The sequence below is a fragment of the Leopardus geoffroyi genome, chromosome A3, assembly GCF_018350155.1.
Source record: "Leopardus geoffroyi isolate Oge1 chromosome A3, O.geoffroyi_Oge1_pat1.0, whole genome shotgun sequence".
NCBI lineage: Eukaryota > Metazoa > Chordata > Mammalia > Carnivora > Felidae > Leopardus > Leopardus geoffroyi.
The window spans coordinates 79,032,733-79,047,640 of NC_059336.1; the positions used below are offsets into that span (position 1 = coordinate 79,032,733).

At 35.4% G+C, this 14,908-nt stretch overlaps 1 protein-coding gene across 4 annotated transcripts in view; it reads right to left on the reverse strand.

Moving 5' to 3' along the window:
- PUS10 (pseudouridine synthase 10) overlaps positions 1–14,908 on the reverse strand; it is a 73,449-nt gene that overhangs the window by 22,247 nt on the left and 36,294 nt on the right. For all 4 annotated transcript variants that reach the window (XR_006703480.1, XM_045446142.1, XM_045446143.1 and 1 more), the window contains 7 exons: positions 12,033–12,067; positions 7,936–8,047; positions 5,765–5,826; positions 5,474–5,519; positions 3,005–3,069; positions 1,566–1,651; positions 369–494 (listed from right to left, as the gene is read on the reverse strand). Coding sequence is in view for 3 of the 4 variants with exons in the window: in XM_045446142.1 (XP_045302098.1) it covers positions 369–494; positions 1,566–1,651; positions 3,005–3,069; positions 5,474–5,519; positions 5,765–5,826; positions 7,936–8,047; positions 12,033–12,067 (532 nt within the window). In the remaining variant the exon portion in view is untranslated. The remainder of the gene's footprint in view (positions 1–368; positions 495–1,565; positions 1,652–3,004; positions 3,070–5,473; positions 5,520–5,764; positions 5,827–7,935; positions 8,048–12,032; positions 12,068–14,908) is intronic.

Genomic DNA, 14,908 nt, shown 5'->3' on the forward strand with positions numbered 1-14,908 from the left:
GCCAGCGATTATTCTTGAACAAGAACTGGATGTGGAAGTTGTGTTTTAATTTCCTCATATTCCCCCAAAAGAGGCCAAGTCTGAGGTGTCCCAAGGTCAGAACTTAAATGCATTCACTTAAAATAGTTTCAGTGGTTTTGAATTTGCCCAGGAAAGAATAGTCATCTTGAGAGACGAAAGAAATCCTTGGCTCCAATCCAGCCCAAGCCAGAGGTGCTCAGGACATGGTGACCCTTGTTCATGGGAAGCTGCCAGGCAAGGAGTCTAGATCTGGTGATTTACAAAATTTTAGAAATCTTTCCCGCCACCTCAAAGAAACCTATTCATGAATGACAATGTATTTAAAATATGAATATTATAACACTTACTCTCTGCTTTGAATACTGCCAAAAGATGATCTGAAATTAATTCTTCCACTGAAGATTCCAGCTTCCTTTCTCCATCAATTATCCAAGGAGTTTGCGGTAGATTCCTGGAATATTTATTATATCTCCCTGCCAAAGAAACATAAGGTAGCCTGGATGGAATGATATAATTAACATAATAAGATAAAACAACTATATATTGAGTGCCAATATCCTAGGTGCCATGATACAAAGCAAGGCTTACCCTTCAACTAACTTACAATCTAACTTGGGGAGCCAGCATACAGACATATAAATAATTAAATTAAAAGACTTAAGGTAACAATAGAAGAGATGGTTAAAGACATGATATGAATCATCAAATGAGCTTTAAAGAAATGCTCAATAAAAAAAAAAATAAAATGCTCAATATATTTATTAATCTGATTGGCTGGCTGAACAAGTTATATTATGGAACACACCAAGGGTCATTACCAAAAAACCCAGCAACTACTGCTTTTATGCCTGATTAATAATACTTTAATGCAATACTCATTGGTGATAATATATTCCAAAGAGTTCAAATACGGGAAACTTTGAAGTTTTTTAATTAAAAAAAAAAAAAAAACAGAAAATGACTCACTGCTTTATGAAGAAAGCTGCACTATGGCAGGTGGCTTTCATTACCACAGGGCAGAGTATTATAGTTAAGAGCACGAAACAATTTCATTTCGGCCATTACTATGAAATAGATGTAGCTTTCAAAACAAAAACTATCTGCTAGATTACCTCTTGGGAAGGTCAATGCAACATTTTTTTATTTTTAAGCAGAAACTCAAATCTTCAGTCATTCTGCAGATAATAAAATTATTTTTTTCAAGTTTGCTTTTATGCTTTCTGTAGCTATGTTTCTCCCGATCAGTTTCGGGTCTCTGCATCTACCCATATTTCTATGGGTATTGGCCACCTCTGATGGAAACTATTAAAACTTAAGAAGTGTCATTTCCCTTTGGCATGGTATTTCAAATAACCAATCTGAGTGGACCTTGAGAATACCTACAGAAGCTAAAATAAGCTTGACTATCAGTCCTAGTTCTCAAAAGAGTTAATTAATCAGAACCTGATAACAAAAATTAAAAGGAAACAGAGGAGAGGTGACTTGAGTTTTCAGAAAGGATAGTAAGTTGACAGCATAAGTATATTCTAGACTAAATATTTTACCAGCCACAAAAACAGCACCATGAGCACACTCAATTTCAAGAACAGTGCATACAGCCTTTGGTGAGTTTGGAGGACAAGGAAACTGCCTGCAAAACAAAATAAATTTTACAGCTGCTATTTTCCAGAAAAGATATTGAACCACATAACTAGGATGAATCAGCATTGTCTGAGACACACGGAACACGAGTCTCTCACGGACTAAGCCACTCCCTAACTTTAAGTTTTGAAATCATAAAGATCTTTTACACCTCAAGTACACTTTAATACACGAGAGTGACACAAAGTAAATCAGGGCTCTGCTACTACCTTTCACTCAGGAGGCTGCATGTTCCCAGATGATAATTTCTAACAGCCTTGGGATCTGAGAGAAAAACCCATATTTATGAAGTGGAAGCCTCTCCAGGGTCTTTAGCCATCTTGCTCCCTATGAACAGTTGGTGCCAGCTTAAAAAATCGTTAATCATTTGGGTAAAGCTGGTAAGTCCCACCTGTGGGGAGGGTCTCCACCAGTTTTCTCTCTTTCTCTTTCTCATTCCAACTATGACCTTGGGAATTAGATCACACACAGGGCCAGAAAAAGTGGAATGTGGCAGACTCTGCCCTTTTAACTAAAAAACTTCAATCTGAGGACAGAAAAGAGCAATGTATGGCTTTATTTTCTGTCTACCATCTGGGAACTTCCAAAGCCATGGACTGGAGTCTACCTGTAAATGACTCAATGTGGATGGACTCCAAATGCTTGGCTTGAAAATTTCATACAGTTTCCTAAGATGTCTTAACAAAAAAAATGACTTAGAAGTTCAGGACCTATTGCTTGCAAAGAGAGGCTGACTTTACTTCCTAAAATTTAGTGTAAGTATTTCCATTTCCTGAGACTCACTTTTAGTCAATAAAATATATAAAACCTTCCTCACAACTTTATCGTTTGAAATTTATTCAAGGATATTCTGGAAAGATAACCATGATATTTTATTGAACAAAATGAATACAATGAGAATTAAAATATGAGGTTTATTGTATTTCAGCATATTTTAACAAGTGAAGGGCCTTTTTCTCCCTCGTCTTCAGATGGACAATACTCAAAATGGGGGATGTAATGCGACCGACTCTGGGCTGGACAGACAGGAACCCTGGCTCTAAGCCTATTCTATTACCCAGTTGAAATCTTAGGCAAGTCAACTCCCTCAACATGCTCTTCTAAAGATAAAGAAGTTGGATTTGACTCACCAATTCAAATACCAGTCCAATAAACATTTACTGAACACTAGTACATGCCAGGTACTGAGCCAGGGATTTGGGAATATAATAATGACTAAGACACAATCATCATCCCTGAAATACATCCAGTCTTGTTTTAGAGACTGGATGTTAGATGATCTCTAACATTCCCTTTATTCTAAAATTCCATGATGCCGCCATGTTTCTATACTTCTACTCACTTGCGGAAATCCTCTTCTTTTATCTTATTCAACGCTTTCATAACTGCCATTCTAGTGAACACTGACTATATAAGGTAAAATGAAAAGAAAAGACATTTTATCACTCAGACAAGAAAACATCAAAGGTGAAACACAGAACATAGTTGGGGAAATTACATCATTTTAAAGGAGAGAAATACTTAATAGCTTCAAGAAGGTAAAACATAAGCATTTATTCCAGCAGTTCTCCCCAAGGCCTTTCTTTTCAATCTAGTCTGTGTCCATAACACCATGTAGATCTAGCAGAACAGTTCAGCAGTTGGTTGCCAAGCTAAGAGTAAATAGAGCCAACAAGCCCGCCCTGGCATCTAGCAGCTCAACACCACTCGCCAACCACAGAGAAAGTAAACAAATTCACTGTAACAGAAGGGCATCTATAACAAATGTCCCACTTTGGGTTTTTTTTAAATAAGAAAAGTCAAACCATATGGCAGATATGCTAGAACAAATTAGTGTATATATACATGGCTTACTATGATAAATTACAATTACTTCTTCTGTTTTGTGAAATTACACTTGACTAAAAAGAGGCACAATGTAGGTCTCTCAACAGTTTATCATCAAATCAATGATTTTCTAAACCATATTTTGGAGAACCCCAAATTATAGGGTTAAAACTGAAAATTCAGTGCCTATTTGTTAAGATATGAAAACTTAAGCCTGAAAGAATCTCAAAAGGTTATTTAATTTGCTCTCAGCAATAAGGCAGGAAAACTACATACACTATACCACTGGCCAAATGATGTGGTATCTGTGATGCTATGACAAAAATTTCCTTGTTCTACAATTTGGTGCTGGTACCTGTATATTTCCTCAAAGATAACAAACAATACAATGAGATCTTCAATATAAACATGGCTACAGGTCATTTGGGCAGAGCTTTCCAACTAGTATGGCAAAGCAATGAGCTACAGTTGTGCCAAGATGTTGAGCCCTCTAATTCACAAGGGCCAAAGAACCCCTAGACCAATTGCTTCCAGATTAGAGCAACTTGTTAACTTCAGGGTGCTGAACAAACATGGTAATGTTCTAGGTGTATCATGATGTGAGAAAGGTGGGAAGCAGTGCTTTAGACTTTCTCACATTTAGACATGCTGCACAGGGAATTTGACAAATGGTGCCAACTCTGTCTCCCATCCCTCAACACCCCCTCCCCCTACCACCCCCTGGTTCCAAAAGGCTCAGCAACCAGTCAAAGCAAGAGTAAAGACTAACAGATGTATCTTTGGCAATGAATACACACACACACACACACACACACACACACACACACACACACACAAACACACATATATGTATATATACATATATATATATATGTATATATACACCATGTATATAATTTGTTCTAGCATATCTACCACATACACACACACACACATACACACACATATACATTTTTTAGAGCATGTGCGTGCACGCATGTGAGCAGGGTAGGGGCAGAGGTAGAGAGAGAGAGAGAATCCCAAGAAGGCTTCGCACAATCAGTGCAGAGTCCTACGTGGAGTTCAAACCCACAAACCTTGAGATCATGACCAAAGCTGAAATCAAGAGTCAGACACTTAACCGACTGAGCCACCCAGGTGCCCCAGGAGAGAGAATCTTAAGCAGGCTCCATGCTCAGTGCAGAGCCCGATGTGGGACTTGATCCCATGGCCCTGGGACCATGACCTGAGCCAAAATCAAGAGTCAGACACTTAATAGACTGCGCCACCCAGATGCCCCAAGTTTATATTCTTTTTAACGACCGTAAGGGTAAAATGGATGTCAGTAAAAGTAATGCCTGAATCTTCACATAAAACCAGGTAAGTATCTGTGGCATGAAAGCTTGCCAATATCATTGCCTTGCCATTCCACCCTGGCATAGCAGAAACTGAAATGCATGCTAACTATTTTGCTCATTAACATGAAAACCAGCTCACATCAAATAAAGGGGAGTTTGTATAAAATGCCCTTTTGCAAATGTAGCCTGAAATAGGCATATTAATTCAGATTGTCCTAAGTAAAATAATTTATTTTGGATTACATTTCTTAAATACCAATTTCTAGAAAATGAGTATTAGACAAAAGTTTGGAATGCTAATAATTAACATGGATTTTCCCCAATGATGCAATTTTGGGAATAAAACCTCAAAGTTGAATTTCCCCAAACGGAAAACAGTAACATCATTGAAACACTGGTTCTAAATTTAACAACACCAGGGAGACAACCTAGACAGTGACACAAATATGAGATTGTTTGCGTTATGACTTCCTAGCTAGAGGCAAAGGTGTTCAGAGTTGAAAAAAAAATAACTGTAGCAAATGGAAATATTTAAAGAATGATTAAAAGATACATTGACAACATTTCTAACACATATCATTTTGTTGTTGATTTGAATATTCAGCTCAAATAAAACTCAATAAAGAATAAAAAGGAGGAATCTTTACCTGCTTGTTTTTGGCTGGCTTGAAGCAATCTGGGCATATTGCACGTCTAAGTAAAATCCAAGTTAATAAAGAAAAGTTAATGAGTTTATTTTGGGGTGAATATAACTCAAATATATTTTATATAATATTGCTGCTAAATTCAGGATATTAGGAACAGACAAAATGAATTTCTATACCAGCTGTATTGGTTTAATCTGCTAAAACATGACAAGTTACAAAGAGGGCTGTTTCATGAAAATCCAAAAGCATTAACAATGTTACACAATTGACATTGTTTACGTAGCAACTTACAGGAAGTGGCAATCCTCAACTGTTTCTGGGTGAGCAAAGATCACACTCACTTCAAACAAGCTCTAAAAATTATAAAGACAGTTTAAAAATGAGCAAAAGGAAACCAACATCTAACCACTTATGAATGGAAATAGAAATTAACTCTCAAAGATTGGCTTCAGAAAACGAATGAGAAGGAAAACTGGAATACTACTGTTCTCAAATCAGCTTGTTCACAGGGCCACTGAAAAGGATATAATTTTGTTGGGTTTTTTGTTTGTTTTTTTGTGTTTTTTTTTTCACTTCAAAGCTCAATTACTAGTGATTCTACCAAAAAAAAAATTTAACAAATTTTGAAATAAATTTGTATGATTTTTGTGCATGTATATAAATTCAATGTGAACATGAAAGAGAGTTCAGGGAACTGGAAAGAGATAACTGAAAGAATTGTTCCTGTCAGTATTATGATTAGGATTATTAGCAAGGCAAAAGCATTTTATTCACATACTTAAAATCTCTGTACAAGGCTTTATTTTTTTATTATTTTTGTGTTAAGGCTTTATTTTTAAGTGCTCAAACTTCTTAATGGATTTGAATTTTAAAAGAGAGATCTTAGCTTTTTATCACAAAAATGATACATACAAATTATAAAATAATCAAACACAGAAAGGATTTTTTAATCCCACACCACTGAGGTAGAATGTAGTAACAGTTTGGCGTGTTTCCTTTTAGCTATTTTTATAATATAAACATAAATGTATATACTTCATGGGATATTAAACATACTTTTGGAAAATTACTTTAATTAATATGCCAGGGACATCTTTTCAACTCTAGGGACTGTTGGACATTTAAGTTGTAAGCTTTTCTGTTATTAAAAAATGCTATAATGAACATCCTTGCATACAAAATAAGCACAATTTCATACTCTATATACATTAATCTCCACAGAGAACAAAAATTCAACATAGAGAAAAACAATAAATGCCACACCATGTAACAATTTATTCTTTATTGAGTATTTCTATATTTATTGATTGCATTGAATCATCAGCAAGCATATTAGCTACTCTAGAATCACAATAATGAATAGCTAGGTTTTTTTTTTCTCTCTAATCTACAAAGTAAAATTAAAATCACAAGACATTCCTTTTACTCAAGAAAACTTCACTCATTCTGAATCTATTAGAACACTTGCATCTTTTTGTTTTCTATTTTCTGTTCTCACTGGTTCAACATGTAAAATTACTTATGCTTCAAAACTGAAGTTTGAGGTAAAAATATTTTGCATCAATAACTTCTCTAATTTCCAAAGTACTTTCATTACCTCATTTCCTCTCCGTATATGTGTGAAGTGGTTTTATTCTCTATTCTATCAGTATTCAGTTTAAAGGACAGAGTTTATTCATACTAACAGAGAGAAACAGAGCTAAGAATTTTTCTGAATGGTGAAAAATTTTTTTTAACTATTTAGCTTTGAAGGATGGTTTGGTGATTTTACTGGAATAAAGATGTATCTGATATTCAGGGAATTTCCTTCAAGCAAAATGATAAAGCTATGAGGCCATACTATTAAAATCTAATTTAAGAGAAGCTAGTAATATGTCCTGTTTCCACATCTGGAAACCTGTCGAACTCTCCCCTAAATTCAATCCATTCTGGAGACTGAGGTGAGGTCTGTTCTGGAATAGGGCAGACAGCTAAGTGTTCTGGTTTCAAAGGCAGTGTCTACCTAAAATTGAAAAGGAGGGACTTGAGATACCAACAAGGTAGGATAGACTGGATCCACGCTCACTGTAGTTGATTGACTATATCTGAAAATAAGATTAGCCACAGATAACCAGAGTTGACTATTTAAGTTACATAAGTTACTCATAGTTACTTATGTATTGCTCTGTATTAATATGTGTCTCTCCAATTAAACTATAAATATATTAAAGGCATAGATTAATTTCTAATCTTTTAAAGTCAATTAGGGTACACTATACTTGTTATACACATAAATGTCTTAGATCACAAAGAAGTCTTAAAAAAATAAAAACTTTCTCAATTTAAGACTGTTAGAAATTAATATGTTAAAAGTTTAAAAATCCTCCATTATTTAAAGAGAAGATTATTTTGACTAATCAAAACTCTGCCATATGATGATGTAAAACCAGCGAACAAAATTAACAGTGCTGATGATCAAATACCTTTCCATCAATGGGAACACCCAGTTCCTCTGAAAACAGGGGGTGAGTTATCCATTTGTAGGCTTCTTTTAGCTGTACTATATCATTTCTTCCCAGCGGCAGATTCTGCTTTCTGAATAACATAAAAATTAATTCACTGTCATGAAAAATTTCACTTTTTCAACTAAAGGCAAAAATTTATGCAATTATTTAAAAATATTTATTGAGTGCCTACCATGTGCCAGGCGCTATTTTACACATTAGCTAGAAAGTAGAGAACAAGTAGACAAAAATCCCTCAGCTCGTGGACCTTATCATCTAGTAGAATCAAAAAACAACATTTTAAATGGTATGAAATAAATAAATAAATAAATAAATAAATAAATAAATAAATAAATAAAATAAAATGGTATATAAGATAGTTTTTAAACTTCAAAGACAAAAGAATACTAATGACCTTTTCTGAGCTACCATTGCCAGATTCCTGGATTTATACATCAGAAGACGGAAAGGTGTAATAGAAGGGATTATTTACTGCTCAGAAACAACAAAACTGTGTATTAGGATAACCTCATCCAGAATAAAAATGTTTGCATCTACTCTCCTCCTGATAATGGGGCTTACTTTTGGGAAATCAGTGTACAAGCTGTATTTTACTGCTGAAGAAGAAACATTAAATTCTAAAATATCGATGTGCTGAAATGCCTGTCAATTTAATATCAGAAAAATGTCTGAATAAAAATCTGACATTCCCCCCAAATCTACTCATGAGCCAATAAATAGATTTGGGGAAGTCCCAATTATGATTTCTAGCTTTTAGTTTGAGTTTGAACAATTTTATAACTAAAATTGCTATAGAAAGGAACTGAAGGGGGTGCCTGGCTGACTCAGTCAGTAGAGCATGAGACTCTTCATCTCTGGGTCATGAGTTCAAACCCCACACTGGGCATGGAACCTACTTAAAAAATAAAAAGAGAGAAAGAAAAAGAGAAAGGAAGAAAGAGGGAGGGAAAGAGGAAGGGAGGGAGGAAGAAAAAAAAGAAAGGAACTGAAGTGAAAAGAAAAGAAAAACATGCATGCTATGATATTATTAAAACTGCTTTGTTATGCTGAGTATAATATGATATCACTAATACATTAACAAGTCTACTTCATTCAAATTATTAAAACTACAAATCAGTCTTACAGCTATATATGGGGCTTCTTTTAACAAAAGAGATGTTAGGGCCAACTTGTGAATCATTTCTTCTAATGTACAACTTTCACTGATAGAAAATGACTACTTATATCAAATATTCATTGTAATTTGATTCTTGAAGACCAAAAGACACTACTAACTGCAGGTAGAAAACAAAAAGTAATTTAGCTAATGGCTAAATGTAATTGATCTAAAAAAATATGTAAAGATGACTTTCCTCTAGAAATAAAGTTAAGAAATAGTTGATGTACCAATTCGATATCCAGTTGAAAGTATAACTGATTACACAGAATGCTTTCATATGCTTTGGAATTGTGGTTTAACAATGAAATACCCTGATAAACTCTATATCTGACAAATAATCATATTATTTCTCTACATTTAAGAACTTATTGAAACACTAAGTGTTTGAGCTTCATAAACTGTTCCCAATTCTCTAAATATTAGAAACTTTTTAAGTATTTTAAAAGACTATTTGATGTTGTATCAACAGTTTAATGATATTGGCATAATATAGCATCACAGTTGAAAAGTAAATAATTAATGTATGAGAACACATTTTATTTTATTTTTTTTTTCCAATGTTTATTTATTTTTGGGACAGAGAGAGACAGAGCATGAACAGGGGAGGGCCAGAGAGAGAGGGAGACACAGAATCGGAAACAGGCTCCAGGCTCTGAGCCATCAACCCAGAGCCCGACGCGGGGCTCGAACTCACAGACCGCGAGATCGTGACCTGGCTGAAGTCGGACGCTTAACCGACTGCGCCACCCAGGCGCCCCGAGAACACATTTTAAAGGATAAAAAGTTGAAACAAAAAAATACAAGAATAGAAAACCATTTAAACATTGCTTAGACCCAAGAGAGTACAAGGGGTTACAGCAAAAACCAATCCTAAATATGAGTTAAAACATTACTCATGTATTTAAGAAAAGTGGCATTTTAAACCCTTCATAGTCTTTTAAATATATTTAGATATCTTAGTCCAGTTAAAAAAAAATTCCATTATTTTTTCCTTCCAGATTAAAGAGCTGGTAGAAAGGGTTAATAGACAGCTTGGAAACCTTAATATATAAGGCAAACAATTAACACTTAAAATGCCAGATTTCACTTTCTGCCACATGAGTGTGGCTAATAACTTTTTTTTTAAGTTTATTTTTTTGAGAGAGTGAAAGAGGGAGAAAGTTGGGGAGGGGCAGAGACAGACAGAATCCCAAGCAGGCTCCATGCTGTCAGCAGAGAGCCCGACATGGGGCTTGAACTCACAAACCGTGACATCGTGACCTGAGCCAGAATGAAGAGTCAGATGCTTAACCAACTAAGCCACCCAGGCACCTCATAACTTTTCTAACATAATGTAGGATAAATGTTTTCATAGAAGTCCTTAGCATATGCTTGATGGTCCTTTAGAGGAATTAGTACTCATTGAATTAAATTCAGTCCCAATTTAGTACTTAGTATCACGTTTCCCTCTCTCCTGTGTCAGATAACTATTGATAAGGATGTCAACTGCAATCACTTTTTCTATCAATACAACATGACAGCCATTCCAGAGGAAAGATGAACCAAAATATCCAAGCACAATTAATTTTTCTTAATTCCTTGAATCAATTCTTTAATGGCGATTCCTCTACAATCTTTTGAATGTAGAATGAACTATGGACACTGAGGGAAAAGATTAGTAGTTTATATTTTTTCTGTTTCAGTATCTCTATATTGAACAGGATCTTTTGAAGCGCTAAGCTTAGTTTAAAATTCTTCAATAAAGGATAACAACAGCAGCTCACAAGCAATGTGGATGGAAACTGGAAACATTTACAAAATAGCATTCTCTGTGCTAAAAAATTTCTCAAACACAGGATCAAATTTTATCATTCCAGAAACACAAGCATTTGAGACTAATCTAACACAACCTAACTAAACCCCAAAACCTTTGACAGATATATTGCTATTACCCTCCCAGAAAAGCAGATATGAAAGAGGAAATAAATCAACAAGCCAAATCAATTACTTTTTTTTATAAATCACTTAACCAAGTATAAGATTCTAATACAGAAATCTATACTTCTCTCTGTGCTTTTCTCTCCAGAGTACACAGGAACCTCTAGTAGTCACATGGCCCTTTTTATATTGGTATAAAATTTTTAGTTTCAAAATCCAAGAGGGTCTGGAAAGTTAAAGATTTTTTTCTTAACTCGGTAAGCAAACACTGACTTGAACGTGTGAAGCTTTTTAGAGACTTTGTGTATCAAACTTAGTGTGAATATTCATGTTTCACTGCAGAAATATAAATGTGTTTGATTACAGAGTACCACCTCAGACCATGAGGGGAGGGGTATGTTATATATGGTATCTAACACCATACTGCATTTCTAAAACCTAAAAAAATTCTAAGTTCCAAAACATATTTGGTCCCCAAGGGTTTCAGATAAAGGAATGTGGACCTATGTTTTATATGTTTTATCTGTGTATAAACTCAACTGTTTTTCTGCTTTAGTTAGGATTTTACTTTGTGTCTTTTAGAGCATAGTTTTATAATCTAGTTTCTAAGACCAGTATAAAATTTATTCTTTTATAACAGCTTGCCAAACTACATTATATAAGTGCCTTATATAAATGTAAAATATGTATTTACATTCTTGTTAAATCTACAAAAAAATGAATCCACTTTAATAGACACTAGTAAGATGCCATGCAAATAAACTAATTAAATAAGGTTGACACCTAAGTCATACCATAAATTTGTTTTCTTTCTGTTAATTTCTCTAGGAGCTAGTGAACTCACTCTAAAAAAGGAGGTAGTAGTAGTAAAAGTACTTTAAGAATCAGGTAGCTTAAAATAAATAAACATTAAAAAAAAAAAAGAATCAGGTAGCTTATATTTAAATGGTAGAAAAAATTCCCTACCTAAATTACTTACCCCATTTCCTGTTTTACCAGCAACCATGCAGCATGCTGTAGGCAATTTAGTCACACCCAGAAGAAAAGAAAAGGGGGAAAAATGTTCATTGAAATGAAGTTCCAATATCATTACTAAAGTGCTTAACTAATTTGCTAATCAAACTCTTTTTAGGGGAGTAGTAAGTATTCAGAAATGTGGCAATGACCTCAATCTCATTTAAAGTCAGAAATGAGGTAAGATGCCACTTCGCAATGCTGGGTTTCTGTGGCCTAGGAATTCAACAGGGGTATCTCCCTCCTCCCTACAGATTTCTATCTCATTAATGAGATACAAGTTTGTAGCATAAGGAGTTTACTTTTTTTCTTAAAATATCTTACTTCTTCACAGAGGAAGGCCCAAAGTAATGGAGAACAAACTATGTCCCCCAAACAGAATTAAAGGCCTCAGTTTTGCTTTTTTTTTAAAGAGGGCTACACATTTTTAATTCTATTTAATTAATGATATCCATATGTAAGTGTACCAACATCTGTAAGTCACTTTGGAATAAAACTAAAACTAAGATGGGTGGATGGATAAATTGATGACTAGATATACAATAAAGGAAATGTAGAAAGAGTAATAATGATAGAATCCAGGTAAGTATATGGGTGTTCGCTGTACAATTCTTTCAACTTTACTGAACATTTAAAAATTCTCATAATAGGGGTGCCTGGCTGGCTCAGTTGGTGGAGTGTGCAGCTTTTAATCTTGGGGTTGTAAGTTCGAGCCCTATGTTGGGTGTAGAGATTACTTAAAAATAAAACCTTAAAAAATGCTCATAATAAAATGTTGGAGAAAATGTTCTGGGAAGAGTTAATAAAAACTGAAAAAGTTGCTAAAATGGAGACAATAACATTCACAATCATGGTTGTTATAAGGATTAAATTCATGCAAAATGCTTGACACAGTAAGTGTGTGGCACTAAGATTTCTCAGTCTGCCATTGACATCCCATAGCTGTCACCTTATAGAAAGCAAATGACAAGTCCTACCTCAGCATATAGCATTTTGTGAACATGACAGAAGCACGCGTGTATAAGTCAATAAAATACCATATGTAGTCTCTGCATCCACATGTCACAGGAGTGGCCATTCATTATTGCTATTAGAATATTAGACCCGCCCACCCCTACACACACATTGTGGTTCATATGTAGAATCCTGTCCTTTTAAACTTCAAAAGACCAGAGGGACACTAGATACTTTTAAAGATTTATACTCTTTCAGAAATCTTAGGTGAATTACTTTGTTCAGACATGACCCGACTAGAACTAGAGCTGTTCCCAATGCCTAAACATCCCATCAGTACCTTCTGATTCAGTAGTTTACTTTGCTAGCTCAATCTAACACCTCTGATAGCACTACAAGTCCCCATCCTTCTTTCCTTCATTTACTCAAGCCCTCTTTCAAAGAATGTGGGCATATGGTATAACACACAAATTACTAGGAGTCCGGAGACCTGGCTTTAGGCATTACTAAATTGCTGGCACTCAGTTTCCTAATGTGCCAAATGAAACAATTAGACTAAAATGAATGAACTGAAACTTTTCTGGATGGCAAAAGTCATCATTCATGGGCATTAGTTAGTACACTGTTTTGTAACAGAGGCTATTAAGACTTAAAGGACTTTATGATCATAGAAAAAAGTGAATAATGGTCTCCCAAAGCTGAAACTTGCAGTCAATATTGCCCCACCTTCCTTTAGCCTTCATATTTTAAGAGGTCAATAAATACTTGTTTTTTCATCCATAAAGGGGTATTAATACTCCCCTTCAAGGGACACTGTGGGAATTTAATGAAGTTGTGTATGTAAAGAACCAAGTAAGATTCTTGGCATGTACTTAACAAATAGTAACTATTATTGTCATTTTTGAATTAAAACCTTAACTGCAATTCACAAATAATAAAATTATTTTCCCTTAAAAGATTTCCATGACTTGATTCCCAAACTGCTCTGCCATAGGTAGTTCTGGAACTTCTCTCATCAATAAAATCCTCATGGGTATCTAAGCTATAGAGAACTATCTGTCCCTTCTTTAAGGGGACTCAGACTCTTCTGTCCTTTTTTAAAAAAAATTTTTGAGGGGCGCCTGGGTGGCGCAGTCGGTTAAGCGTCCGACTTCAGCCAGGTCACGATCTCGCAGTCCGTGAGTTCGAGCCCCGCGTCAGGCTCTGGGCTGATGGCTCAGAGCCTGGAGCCTGTTTCCGATTCTGTGTCTCCCTCTCTCTCTGCCCCTCCCCCGTTCGTGCTCTGTCTCTCTCTGTCCCAAAAATAAATAAACGTTGAAAAAAAAAATTAAAAAAAAAATTTTTGAGAGAGAGAGAACATGAGTGGGGGAGAGAAGGAGAGAGAGACAGAGAGAGAGAGACAGAATCCTAAGAAGGCTCCAACACTCATCATGGAGCCTGATGCAGGGCTCAATCCCATGACCCTGGGATCATGACCTGAGCCAAAATCAAGAATTGGATGTTCAACCAACTGAGTCATCCAGGCACCCCTCTTTTGTCTTTTTTTAGTGAACTTTTCATCTCTGCTTTTAAAGCAAATCCTGTTTTCTACAGTCACTTTCAGGTGATGCCCATCAAATCTGCAACATGTCCTGCCATCCTCTGATTATAAAGTAGGGCAGAACTGGAGGTTGCCAAGGGAGACCAGATTACCATGTGTAACATATAAAATTAAATCAACTGTCTTCAGTACCTGAGATTTGCTAAAGGGTTTTTCCTTCCTAATCCTCTGTAGGCTTCCTGCTCAAGCATGCCAGCAGGTTGGACAGAACTAATCACACAGCAGGGGCTGGAAGACTGAATTCCAAAGAAGTCAGTATTGCTCAATTATTCAATTTTTACTACGTG